The following is a 12,098-nucleotide window of genomic DNA, read 5'->3' on the forward strand; positions in this document are numbered from 1 at the left end:
GCTGAGCGAGGGCTGCAGCCGCTTCCGTGTTTGTGTGATCGGGGAGTGCACAGCCGGGGGAGCCTCACTGTCTCCACTCTTTCATTCATTAGGAAGTGTCACGTAGAGCGAGAGCCCAGCAGGAATAAAAAATGCCGTTTGAACCGAGTAAGTCCCCTTTTTCATTCTCTAACGCGGAGAGGAAGCTCTCATTCACGGCGACGCTGCTCGGCTCACCGACCTGCTCCGCAGCTAGCAAGTTAGCTTGTTAGCTAGCCTCGCCCATACAGATCTGCGCGACTTTTGACACTTCATCTCCCGAATGAGAGACGCACGGCCTCACAATAGCATCGATTAAAGCACATTTGTCACGGAGCCGTGTCTGGTTCACACGGTTTGTTGGGGAAGATACACCAGCTCTGATTTACAGCCCCGTCACAGACTGTTCCTGTCAGTTAGCATTAGCCCGTCGAGCTAACGTCAAAGGAGGAAATAGTTGCGCTCGCATCACATTGTTGTGACATGTTCAGACGGTGAGGAAGCGCTGCAGGGCGAGGAGCTGACAGAGCTGAAGGACTTTTTCAAACTGCAGGAAAGAACACTGATTTATTTCTTAGAGACAATGCGGAAGTGCAGTTAATAATCGATTATGATCCAATCGTTCACAATGCGCAGGAGAAAGATAATGCACAATGTATTCAAACGTAAGATAGTTATGTAAAGTTTACTTGTTATTCATTTTGCAGATCCAAAAGAGTAAAATAAGATTAGTAATAAACATAACAGTTTGACACAACTTCTAAACAAAGAATAAACCTCAATACATGTTATACAGTTTTTTTACTTGTTTCACAGGATTAAAATCACATTAGATTAAAGAGTAAAGTAAAAGTGTATTTATGTAGCATTTAAACAACTGCTTTTGACCAAAGGGCCAAATAGGCTTGAAACAAAAATAAAAGTACATAAATGCATGTTTTAAAAAACCAGACTAAATAAAAAAATGCAAAAGTATTAACATGTTTAATATCATAAATAATTGTGGATTAACATATTTCACAGTAACAGATGGAATCCAGGTCTTAAACTCAACTCAAAATGAAAGGCTGGAAGAAGAAGTGGATCTTAAACAATGGTTTAAACGATCCGCAAATGTCTTATTGATATTCAGGTGTTTGTGATGCAGAGGCACAACCATCTGTGAACCATTTCTTTTTAGACTGAAATGAACATCTCAATGGCACTGCTTTGACACCTCTGTACTAAATCTGTCAAATCACGCTTTTAACCAATAAGGAGAGACCTTGGAAAGGTCAATGACATCAAGTCCTCAGATTGACTGATGATGAATCAAGCAGCACTGAGTACCTCTGCATACTCTTATATCTGAAACTGTCAATGTTATTCTATGCAGAGCAAGCTGTGTCAAGGTGTATATCATCTCATGTTGCCTTGTTAGTGTGTGGTTCTTTCTGTCTGCAATAGTTCAGGTTTATACTTCAGTGTTTGCTCCTCTTGAGCTTATTAATCTCAATAGTTCACATTATCAGTCATCTTTCATGTCACTCTTTCAGAACATGTATTCGCCAGTCTCCCACAGATGGAGAGGGGAGTTGCAAAAGTGATTGGCGGCGATCCCAAAGGCAAGAACTTCCTGTATACCAATGGGAAGTGTGTCATCATCAGGAACATTGAGGTAATCATAATTTGTTCAAAGCATCATTCTATGAATTGTTTTGATTTGACTGAATTTTGGGAGTTCCCAGCAACTTAAAGGTGTGACTTCACTGAGCTCCTGGTCCTCACAAAGCAGCTGTGTAAGGTGTGCTCTGGACTCCAAACCCTGGGTAAACTCTGGCAAACACTGCTAGACTGCACCGGGTTAAAAAGGTTTCTATTTCAATGCGGCACACACAATAGCACATGCTGCTATTGCTGACCTGAACTAATGCCTTGAACATGATATGTGTGACAACATCAAGTTTTTATTTTGCAAATGGTACACTTTCTTATGTCTCTTTGTCTCTTACAAGCTGTTTCAGGATTACACTGCATTAAAATCGGACTGCAATGATAACTGAATAGGTTGCAGACAAAGAAGGATTTAGCATGTGTAGAATTGAGCACTTCTTCAAATGTAACGTTTTGTTTCAAGTAAGTTTCCAATAATCCGCTGCTAGAAGAGTTATTCCTGCTGCGGCTTGATTTTTTTGATGTGCTAGGGCTTCAGCTTCTGGTTTCAGTTCATGATACACGAAGACAGAACCACAACAGCCTGTTGCGTGTGTCCAATCACACTAATCCAATCACAACCCTGGGAACACAACCAGTGTAATCTGAACCAATACAGAAGTGACTAGTATATTCAGATCAATGAGTGTGGAAGTCGGAGCAGATCGTCTGTTTTACCTTTACAAAAGTGCGTTATAAGGTCTGCGTGTTGTCGCAGCTCTGGAGCAGACGCCTCGTCTCTAAAGTCTGAGTCAGGAGGAAATCATTGGGGGTGATTGCTTATTTCCTGTGGAGTTTCCCTTGAGCTGCCGGCCATCTTACGTCCGACTAACTGACCGACTTGACCATAGACGGTACCTTGAGTGCCCTGAACTTATTGTATTTAGGAACGCTGTTGTTATCGAAGCGACACAGTTGCTTGTCTTTCTTTCCTGAGTTGTTGGTTTAAACAGATTGTATACGTATTGAACTCTGGACGTTTAGACTGAGAGATGCACACACACACACACCCTTACCTCTTTCCTTATTTTTTTGGTTAGTTAGGTTTAGTTTCTTCAGAAAGACAATGAACCGAACCGTGGCTCAAAAACCTTATGGTTACAGCCCTATTATTTGTGCATTGGCGTCTAGTGTTAAACCTGCCATCTACCTCTCCACTCCTTTTTGACTACTACAATCAGCACAATGGTTTTACCAAATGGAGCCCAGCCTGCACCTGTTACTACACAAAAGGGTCAAGTCAGGGTGTGAACATTGTCAGCATTTGTGTTATCTTCAATGCCCATGTCCACTTAATTCTCTTGTATTAAGCAAACAAATAAAATATGTACAGAACTAATAGGAAAAAAAGTTAGAAAATCTGCAGATAAATCACAGAACCATGTATAAACCATTTGTCACTTCCCTGTGTTTCACAGAACCCAGCTATCGCAGACATTTACACTGAACATGCCCACCAAGTGACCGTTGCCAAGTATGCTCCCAGTGGGTTCTACATTGTTTCTGGAGGTAAAGAACCCAGATATGAGCTTGTTTGAACAAACATGTACGTGCAGTTACAACAGCTATGTGGACACAAAATAACTTTATAAATCCTTCAGACACATCCGGAAAGATCCGTATCTGGGACACCACTCAGAAGGAGCACCTGCTCAAGTACGAGTACACCCCCATTTCAGGCACGATCAAGGACATCGCATGGACGGAGGACAGCAAGAGGTTGGCAGTTGTCGGAGATGGACGAGAGAAGTAAGTGTCAGGGGTTTTCATGCCATGAAAAAATGTCCACTCATTTTCAAAAAATGAAAGTACTTCATTATTCTCTGATCACAATGAATCAATCTTAAGTTCCCCCCAACACACACTGATTAATGTGCACTAGAAACAAACCCAGTGTTTGTTTTAAATATTTTCTCCTCCCAAGGCAGCGTATTGTATTGCAGTTGTATTATAATTTTATTGGGATCCATGGTAAGTGCTGTGAGGTGCGTGAGTGCTATCTTATGTAATCATGGTTGAACACGTCAGCATGTCCCTTGCTTTACCAAAATCTAGCTAATTCAATTTTAGACTGTTTGTTGGTACCACACAAAATGTTGTGTTCATATTTTTGTGTATTTCATCCTAGTACTCATGTTTACACTGTGAAGGAGTGGCTCTATAATTTGATTGTACACCCTGTTCAAAGAGGATAAAGGCATTCTTATTCTTATTAGGAGTATTGTAGCCTTGTTTTTACGTGTTTTGATTCGTCTTCCAGACCTCACACATACCTAGAGCGACTGAATGCGTTCATCTCTTCCTGCAGGTTTGGAGCGGTGTTCCTCTGGGACTCTGGCTCCTCAGTGGGGGATATTTCCGGCCACTGCAAATATATCAACAGTGTAGACATCAGGCAGAAACGCCCTTACCGCCTTGCTGCGGCCAGTGATGACACCTGTGTGTCCTTCTCAGAGGGCCCTCCCTTCAAGTTCAAGTTCACATTACGTGTAAGTTTAGATTTTTTCTTTAACTTAATGCATCAGAGCAGCTTTTTGAAAGGATGTTTTCAGTTTAAACAAAGTAGTCAAGCCAAGTTGATTTCGCTGGACCTGCTGTTAACTAGTGAAGTAAAACCCAACACACCAACCAAAGGCTAAATGTCATATTCTATTTGCAGTCTTAATGTCAGTAACAAAATATTATCTTTAGTTAAGTGCAGCCTTAGCATCAGACCGAGAATTTTTACCTTGTGACTTCGAACATCATGCTCTGGTGGGTTTTGACACTGTTGCCTTGTTTGTCTGTTTCCACGTTACATAACTGACTTCCCCCGTAAATTCTTGGAGAATGTGTGAGTCATTTTCCTAAAACCAGGGCTTTTTATCTCAAGAAACGTGTTCTACATATTTTAGGACCAAACCTTTTACATTTTCGCCTTTAACTAAAGATCCAGTAAGTCAGTTTTTAAAATTCAATCTGGTGTTATGATATTCAGTGTTGGAGAGAAAAGAGCTTTCTGTAACACTGATTGACTGTTGGTTGTATTGGTTGCATGTCACACTGTAGAAATGCTAAATTATGTGCTTTTAATTTATGTTTTTGATTCCTTTTACTTTGTGTCATCAGTTCGTTTTGCAGCTTTAGAAGCAAACCAGCATACTTGCTCCTTTTTAAGACATGACCTGTGTGTTGTTGCACATTAATTTGCTGGTCCAGCACAGTTCCAATATGTGCAGGAGAGAGAGAGGGAGAGAGAGAGAGAGAGAATAAAACCCACACATAAATAATTCTTTTTAATCGTGTCTTTAAAATTTTGGCTCCATCAGCTTACTGCAAACCTTGTAACCATTTATATTGTACCGTTCTGGAAATGTTGGTGCTATTCTTCCAATGTGCACAGCAATGCTTTTTGTCAAAAATATTTTTGATATAGATATTTATTTTGTGTAAATAAACATTGACCATGTTTAGCCTAGATGGTCTAAAATGAGGAAGGCCTGAATTTCTGTTTGTCATGAGGATGAAATAGATGCATTTCATTTCAAATCAACCTTCATGTCATGTCTTTGTATAACGGACTGAAAATATAACTGAAGCGACAATGTTTCCATATTAATATGTGTTCCCTTGTTATTGCTAAAGGAACACAGCAAGTTTGTCAACTGTGTCCGTTTCTCTCCGGATGGAGAACATTTTGCCACAGCTTGCGCTGGCGGCCAGGTGAGTATTAGTTTCCTGAGTGTGTGTGAACCAATGAAAATGTATAATTAAGATTGACTAAATAAAGTAACCATCACTGTGATGTTTACTAAATTAATACAAATATGATCCAAGGATGTCTCATCCCAAAGATCACACTAATACAAAAATGAAAACTACACTTCTCTAAAAATAGTATCTGCGTTTTCTGTATTTCAGATTTTCATCTATAATGGAAAAACTGGTGAAGCTGCTGGCTCACTGGGTGGAGAGAAGGCTCACAGTGGAGGAATCTATGCTGTAAGTGGGGTCTCTTATGGAATGTACATTCAATATATACAGTATTTTGCCAGTCTTATGTCTCATATGTTTAATATAAACTTAAACACAGAATTAGATTCTAATATGTTCTATTATGTGGTTTTGGGGGGTGGGGTGACAGACTTGGGTTTGTTGTTTCGATTAGCCATTAAACCCAGTCCTGGCACATGCACACAAAATCTAATCACACACACCCTGAACAACAGGTTAACAGAGAGGCACGGTGTTATGTTGAGTTCTGTCGATGAAAGATAGTAAATACTTTTAGCAGTTTATTTGCCCACTGATGCGGCAGGATTTCTCCCTGTTTTCCCAATGACTACTATGACAAATGAATTCTCTGAAGTCAGCCTCCCTCTCTCCTCAACTTTTCTTTTTGATTTTTCTGTTGAATTCCTAAATTTCCAACTTACGTTTTGTCACATGCACATTAATATCATTATGCTAACTGTTAAATCTACCTGCTTTAGATCAGCTGGAGTCCTGACAGCTCCCAACTGATCTCTGCCTCAGGGGACAAGACCGTGAAGCTCTGGGATGTTGGTGCAGGTACGGCTGTCACCACCTTCAACTTGGGCACTGATGTGTCAGACCAGCAGCTGGGCTGCCTGTGGCAGAATGACCACCTCCTAAGCATCTCTCTGTCAGGATACATCAACTATCTGGACAAGAACAACCCAAACCGGCCTATACGCACCATCAAGGTCAGATTCTCCCATTCTTTAGGATGCTAATTTTGGATGTTATCAATAGAGCCCAGATTCCGATAAATCTTAAAATCCAAAAGTTCTCGTGAGAAGACAAAGAGCTGCTAAACTGCTGAAACACTATGCAAATGATTTGTGAAATGTAAATCAGCATGTTCAAATAGACTCTAGTCTTTACCCTCATACATAAATCCTAACATGAACTTGTTCATCCAACAGGGACACAGCAAATCCATCCAGTGTCTGACAGTTCACAAAAGTGATGGGCAATCGCACATCTACTCGGGGAGTCATGACGGACACATTAATATCCTTCCAGTGATTCAGTGCTGCCAGTAATCATTTTTTTATTAGCATGCTATAGCTTAGAGGGTGTAGTCAGGTGTTTTCAACAGTCATACCCACCCAACACAAACAAGGAGTAAAGGTAAGCTTTTTCAATAAAGCAGCCCACATGTGTAGATCTATATAATCTATACAATCCACTAACACAGATTTAAGTATTTTTGACATCAAAAATATTCAGTTTCAATTTTGTTAAAACTTAAGATGTGAAACAAAATGAGAGATTCTAACAATATCATTTCTCTTCACCTGCTCTAAACTGTATAAGAAGCTTCTGCTTCAGGTCATTAAAGCCCTTCAGACACGTAGAGGCAGCGGGACACGAGTAGTGATTCATCTCCAGCATACTTCAGCTTATTACCCTCTTTGATTGTTCTATCAGATTTTGCGATAACTGAACATCATGAGATTGGAAACAGGAAAAGGCTTAAAGCATGGGATTCCTGCAAATTGTACAAATGACATAATAAAAGTATTTAACTTCACCCTTCAGCTTCATCCGCAGACAACCAGCTACTGTTTCATAATGAACCAACAGTATTTTTGCACTAAGCAACTCCTGGTGTTTGTAGTGTTTTTCTATTCATACTATCAACATTTTTGCAGAATAAATTTAAAAAAACTTGTTTATCACTCGGATGAGAACTAGGCATTGTGTCCTCTGGTACAGTCAGTAACAGTGCTTCTCAGTAGAAATGTCTCTGCAACATCAAATATTAACGTCTAGACGGTTGTCCTTAACATCGACCTCACATTACTGGGATGCAGACACTGGCGAGAACGACTGCATCTCAGGGAAGGGCCACAGCAACCAGGTGAGCAAGATGGTGACTAACGAAGCAGGCGAGCTGGTGACGTGCAGCATGGACGATACGCTGCGCTTCACCAACATCAACAAGAAGGAGTACAGGTGTGTGTTTTGTCTGGTAATAATAATAGATTGAACGTCATTCTGGATAAAGCACTTGTCTGGTATAGAAGACTTTTGAGTCAGATCTTTGTTTTGATCCACTGATAATGGATTCGCTTCACTTTATAATCGGCCATGTAGAAAATCATGGATACTTTTCCTTCACATAATGTTTCATTGCAAAAGTAGAAAAAAACTTTTATAACTTGTTTTCATATTTAGGATTTTTCATAACAGGAACACTGGTTACCTCCACCAAGGCCTAACAGTCCCTTTTGAAACCAAATTTAAATTCACTAGATCCAGTAATGCATTTATTCATAAATATCAGTCCCCTAAACATGTCTGATTTTCTTTCATCGAGATCCTCTGAGAAATCAAAGAAAATTGAAAAAAACAACAATCTAGCAGTGTTAAAGAAAGTGAAATAAAATTCCTGGATCACCCCCCCATCCAGAGTCACACCAAGATTCATGGGTTCTTCCTTGAGTCATGCCCCACCCCACCACTAAAATTTCTCCTTGGTTGAGGCAAAATCAGTTTTGACCTGCATCATAATGTTTTAGAGTGTTTACATTGATGTAGAATCATAAAGAGAAATTCAAGTTTTAAGACCTCATCATTACATTGGGGCCTCTGAAGTTAATGATATCTTTGGTATCATATCTTTTATTGTTCATACCTGAAACCAGATAGTGGCTTTCATAAAAACTGATTTCACTTATCACCTGTGCAAAATGGTTAATTATAATGTAATTAACTGAAACTGGTGGTTTTCAGTGCCTCTGATGTGGTGAAGATGGATTTCCAGCCCAAAAGTGTGTCTGCAGCATCAGGAGGGCTGTCACTGGCTGTGTGCATTGGGCAGGTAATGTCTTCGTCTAAAGTAATCGTCCCTCAGCCACATGTTGAGTTCAGTGTTAAGCCTTTGAAAGGTTTGACAACACCACATTGTTTTTAAATCTGTCTTCTTGCTTTTCCTAGGTTGTCTTGCTGAAGGACAAGAAAAAAGTCTTCACATTAGACAATCTCAACTTTGAAGCAGAGGTGGGAGTTATCCACCCTGGTGGCGCCACTGCTGCAGTGGGGGGAGCAGTAAGTGGAATACACATTACATTATCTTAGGGATTAAAACCATCAGATCATCCTCCTGATGACATTGTATTTTGGATTTATTGTTGCATTACTTCCTCTCCATAGGATGGAATAATCCAGCTGTACTCCATTCAAGGCAACACTCTGAAGGATGATGGCAAAACCATCAATGTGTCAGGGACGATCACAGACATGGCCTACTCTAATGACGGAGCCTATCTGGCTGTCATTGACGAAAAGAAAGCTGCCACAGTTTTTTCTGTGGCAGACAGCTATGCGGTAAACACACTGACAGTATACGTCATTTAGGATCCAAAATCCAGAAGCATAGTTCAGGATGGAGTCATTGCCTCCTGTTATTATTGCTCACTCTTCGTTTTTTTTCCCCTCCAGGTCAAAAACTCGTTTTATGGACACCACGCCAGACCGGTGACCCTGGCATGGTCACCTGATAATGAGCACTTTGCAACTAGTGGGATGGACATGTTGGTGTATGTCTGGACAGTTGCTGATTCAGACAAGAGAATCAAAATCCCAGGTAGGTAACTATTGCCTGGCATGCATCTGTGCAGACATACACAGGTATACTTAGATGTTGCTTTGTGAGACCTAAACTCAATCTGGAGCCATATCAAAGCATGCAAAGTTATCTGTATGTTCTGAGCTGAGTGGAGTTATACATTTAGACCTGTGCTTAAAGGTGTAATCCTTAATACTTGATTGTTGGTTTATTTGAAAGCTCCTTTGGTTAATAGTGGTAAAAGTGAATGTGGTTTTAACTACAGAAAACACCACATTAATGAACTACTTCCATGAAACAATGACTGAGCAACTGATAAATGTCATTTCTTTTATTCATGAGGTCATCATAACCTTTGACAATTAATGCTGCCTCACATTTTACCTTCTTAATGCCTTCAATGTGACGAAGCAGCATTAAATATTTCGTTTGCTTTGGCAGTGTGACCGTTTAAGGACAGAGAATTTAACAGTGAGAGAAATGCATTTATAAACAGTTGTGCAACAGTATATACAACACAGGCATTGTTTCCTGTGAAACTTTGGTGTATGTGAAGGTATTTGAGTTAATTGTTGGGAATATGTAGAGACAAAATGTAAATATATGAAATGGCTATTATAAGATGTAAGTCCTAGGATTTGTATTGAATTAAAGCCTGATATATGATGAGTAGACAAAGTCAGTCTTTATATGCAAGTGTGTATTTTTGGATATTATATTATGTTTGCTGAAGTGAAATTGGCTTCAAATATTTGCACTTTTTACACAGAGTAAAGTCCACAGAGAGTTTTCTTTGTTATTACATCTTTGTAACAATGCTGTGATGTTTGCAGACACTCATCGGTTGCACCACGTCAGCGGCCTGGCTTGGATCGATGAGCACACTCTAGTGACCACCTCCCATGATGCCAGCATTAAGCAGTGGACTATAACATACTGAGCTGACAAACATCCACATCTCCAGAATCAAGGACTACTGTAGAAGTCAATCTTTTTTCTTTTTTTTTCTTCAAACTGTATTTTCACTTTCGCTGTTTGTAAACATCTGAATTGTAAATGGTTGTGGAAGGGAAAGGCTCCCAATACAATTATCCAAGATGATATCTTTGATGCAACTAATCACCACTTACTCTGTGATGAAATGTATAATGTAACCACGAGAGTGCTTTGACATCTCTTTGAGCGCTCTGACCCAGAAAATGATTTGTAAGCTCAACATTCCATAGGTAACAGCCTTTGCTCAGTTTAAAGAGAAATCCTTGTCTGCAGTTGGGCTCAATACATCCTGATGTAATGGATGAACCAAAAGTGAGTTGTTTGGTTTTTTTATCAGCAAATTGGGGAAATTTCTGAAATTAGAAGTAACTGGTCCTCACTGCAGTTGCGTATCACTTTTTATTTTCAAGGTTTTATGGGGGAGGGAGGGTGTTGTTGCTTTTTGCTTTGTCTTTGGTTTCTGTTTGTGGTTTCTAACTCTACCTGTTGTACTCGGGAGCAATAACTGGGACAGAAAGAACAAAGGATGTGTACAATGGAAATGGTGTGTGATCAGTCCTGTGTTGTTGCTGTGTTTTTCTTTGGGCCCACTATGCTTTTCTTACTTATTTTCTTTTTTTTCATATCTTCATGGATCTGCTTCAAAAGTGTGACTCATTCATAATAATAATTACTACACTTTTTATGCATTTTCAGTTTCATGCAGATTTGCACTTACTTTATTTTTCACACAACACATTTATTGCCCAGTGGGAAGCATCATTAAAATTAATGGTATTCAGGAACACACTGAATTGTGGGTGTTGACCAGAAGGGGTCCCTCCAGTGTGTTGCAAAGACTGAGGAAGAAATGAAAAAGCATCCTTAAAAGGACAACTCCTCCAGATTTCCCCGTGACTCAGAGTAAGTTGGCCGTTATATAACTGTAATTTATCCCTGGATTGAACTCAGACGTGGTCACTTCAGTGTCGCCATCTCCTCTGTCCTCTTTTGTTGTCAATTGTTCAATAAAGCAGAAATGAAAAGAAAGGCATCTTTAAAACGTGACTCCCAAAATCACTAGCAGTCACTAGCAATGCTATAAATGCTGAAGAAAGTTTTGTTATCACTTGCAGTGATATGATTGCATCTGTTCAAATGAAATAAATAATTAACTCTTACTTATAGCTCAGATTGATGTTCAATCCAAGTTTTATTAATGAAATTTGACCCAAGTTGCACTTAGTGCTCACAGTAGACAAAAATAGTTCACAATCACAACTGAATAGTTGTAAGGAGCAATTATTCATGACAGTTTGTTCTCAACTCACCACAGCTGAGAATAAACATGAACGTTTCAGGGATGCTAATGGCTGAGCTGACCGTAGCTCCACCTAAATACTCTAAAATATAATTTTCTAATTACATTTTTTCAAACCAGTATACACCGGACACAACTTATACTTGTTATCACCTACAGAAAACCTTATGTATAAATGTAACACCACATCATACAGTGATGTTAATGCATGAATGTAGTTGAGACAATTTCAGTATACAACCTGTGTACATGTAATGCTGTTAATGGGGTTTGCAAACATCCAGAGGGTCATATATTGAACAGTATAGAACAGTTAAACACTTCTCAGAAATGTTTTTGCAATTTCTGTGAAACAAGCACAAAATCAAACAATTCTTTCTGTAAGTTTAATTCAGCATCTGCAGATGGACTCACAGTACACATCACCTGAATGACATGCACAAGAACAGAGGAGAATCTGTGTACTTATAACTCACAGCCCCCTCCCACTAACCATGCAAAGATCCTGTCCTT

The 12,098-nt window shown here is 39.5% G+C and overlaps 1 protein-coding gene across 1 annotated transcript; it reads left to right on the forward strand.

Moving 5' to 3' along the window:
• On the forward strand, positions 1 to 11,314 carry wdr1 (WD repeat domain 1). Its single transcript, XM_020086881.2, has 15 exons — positions 1 to 147; positions 1,554 to 1,675; positions 3,129 to 3,219; positions 3,312 to 3,459; positions 4,019 to 4,199; positions 5,335 to 5,412; positions 5,611 to 5,691; positions 6,183 to 6,416; positions 6,639 to 6,726; positions 7,518 to 7,674; positions 8,455 to 8,542; positions 8,659 to 8,769; positions 8,875 to 9,048; positions 9,163 to 9,307; positions 10,123 to 11,314. Exons 1-15 carry the CDS (start codon positions 132 to 134, stop codon positions 10,227 to 10,229), a joined length of 1,821 nt encoding a protein of 606 aa, XP_019942440.2. The 5' UTR covers positions 1 to 131; the 3' UTR covers positions 10,230 to 11,314.
• The last annotated feature ends 784 nt before the right edge of the window (positions 11,315 to 12,098 follow it).

Source organism: Paralichthys olivaceus, chromosome 2 (assembly GCF_024713975.1).
Source record: "Paralichthys olivaceus isolate ysfri-2021 chromosome 2, ASM2471397v2, whole genome shotgun sequence".
Lineage (NCBI taxonomy): Eukaryota > Metazoa > Chordata > Actinopteri > Pleuronectiformes > Paralichthyidae > Paralichthys > Paralichthys olivaceus.

What these genes read in the sequence shown, in the direction of transcription:
- wdr1 (XM_020086881.2), top strand. An exon ending in AGTTCAAGTTCACATTACGT is followed by an intron (nt 4,200 to 5,334) that starts GTAAGTTTAGAT and finishes TTATTGCTAAAG; the next exon opens with GAACACAGCAAGTTTGTCAA. An exon ending in CAGCTTGCGCTGGCGGCCAG is followed by an intron (nt 5,413 to 5,610) that starts GTGAGTATTAGT and finishes TCTGTATTTCAG; the next exon opens with ATTTTCATCTATAATGGAAA.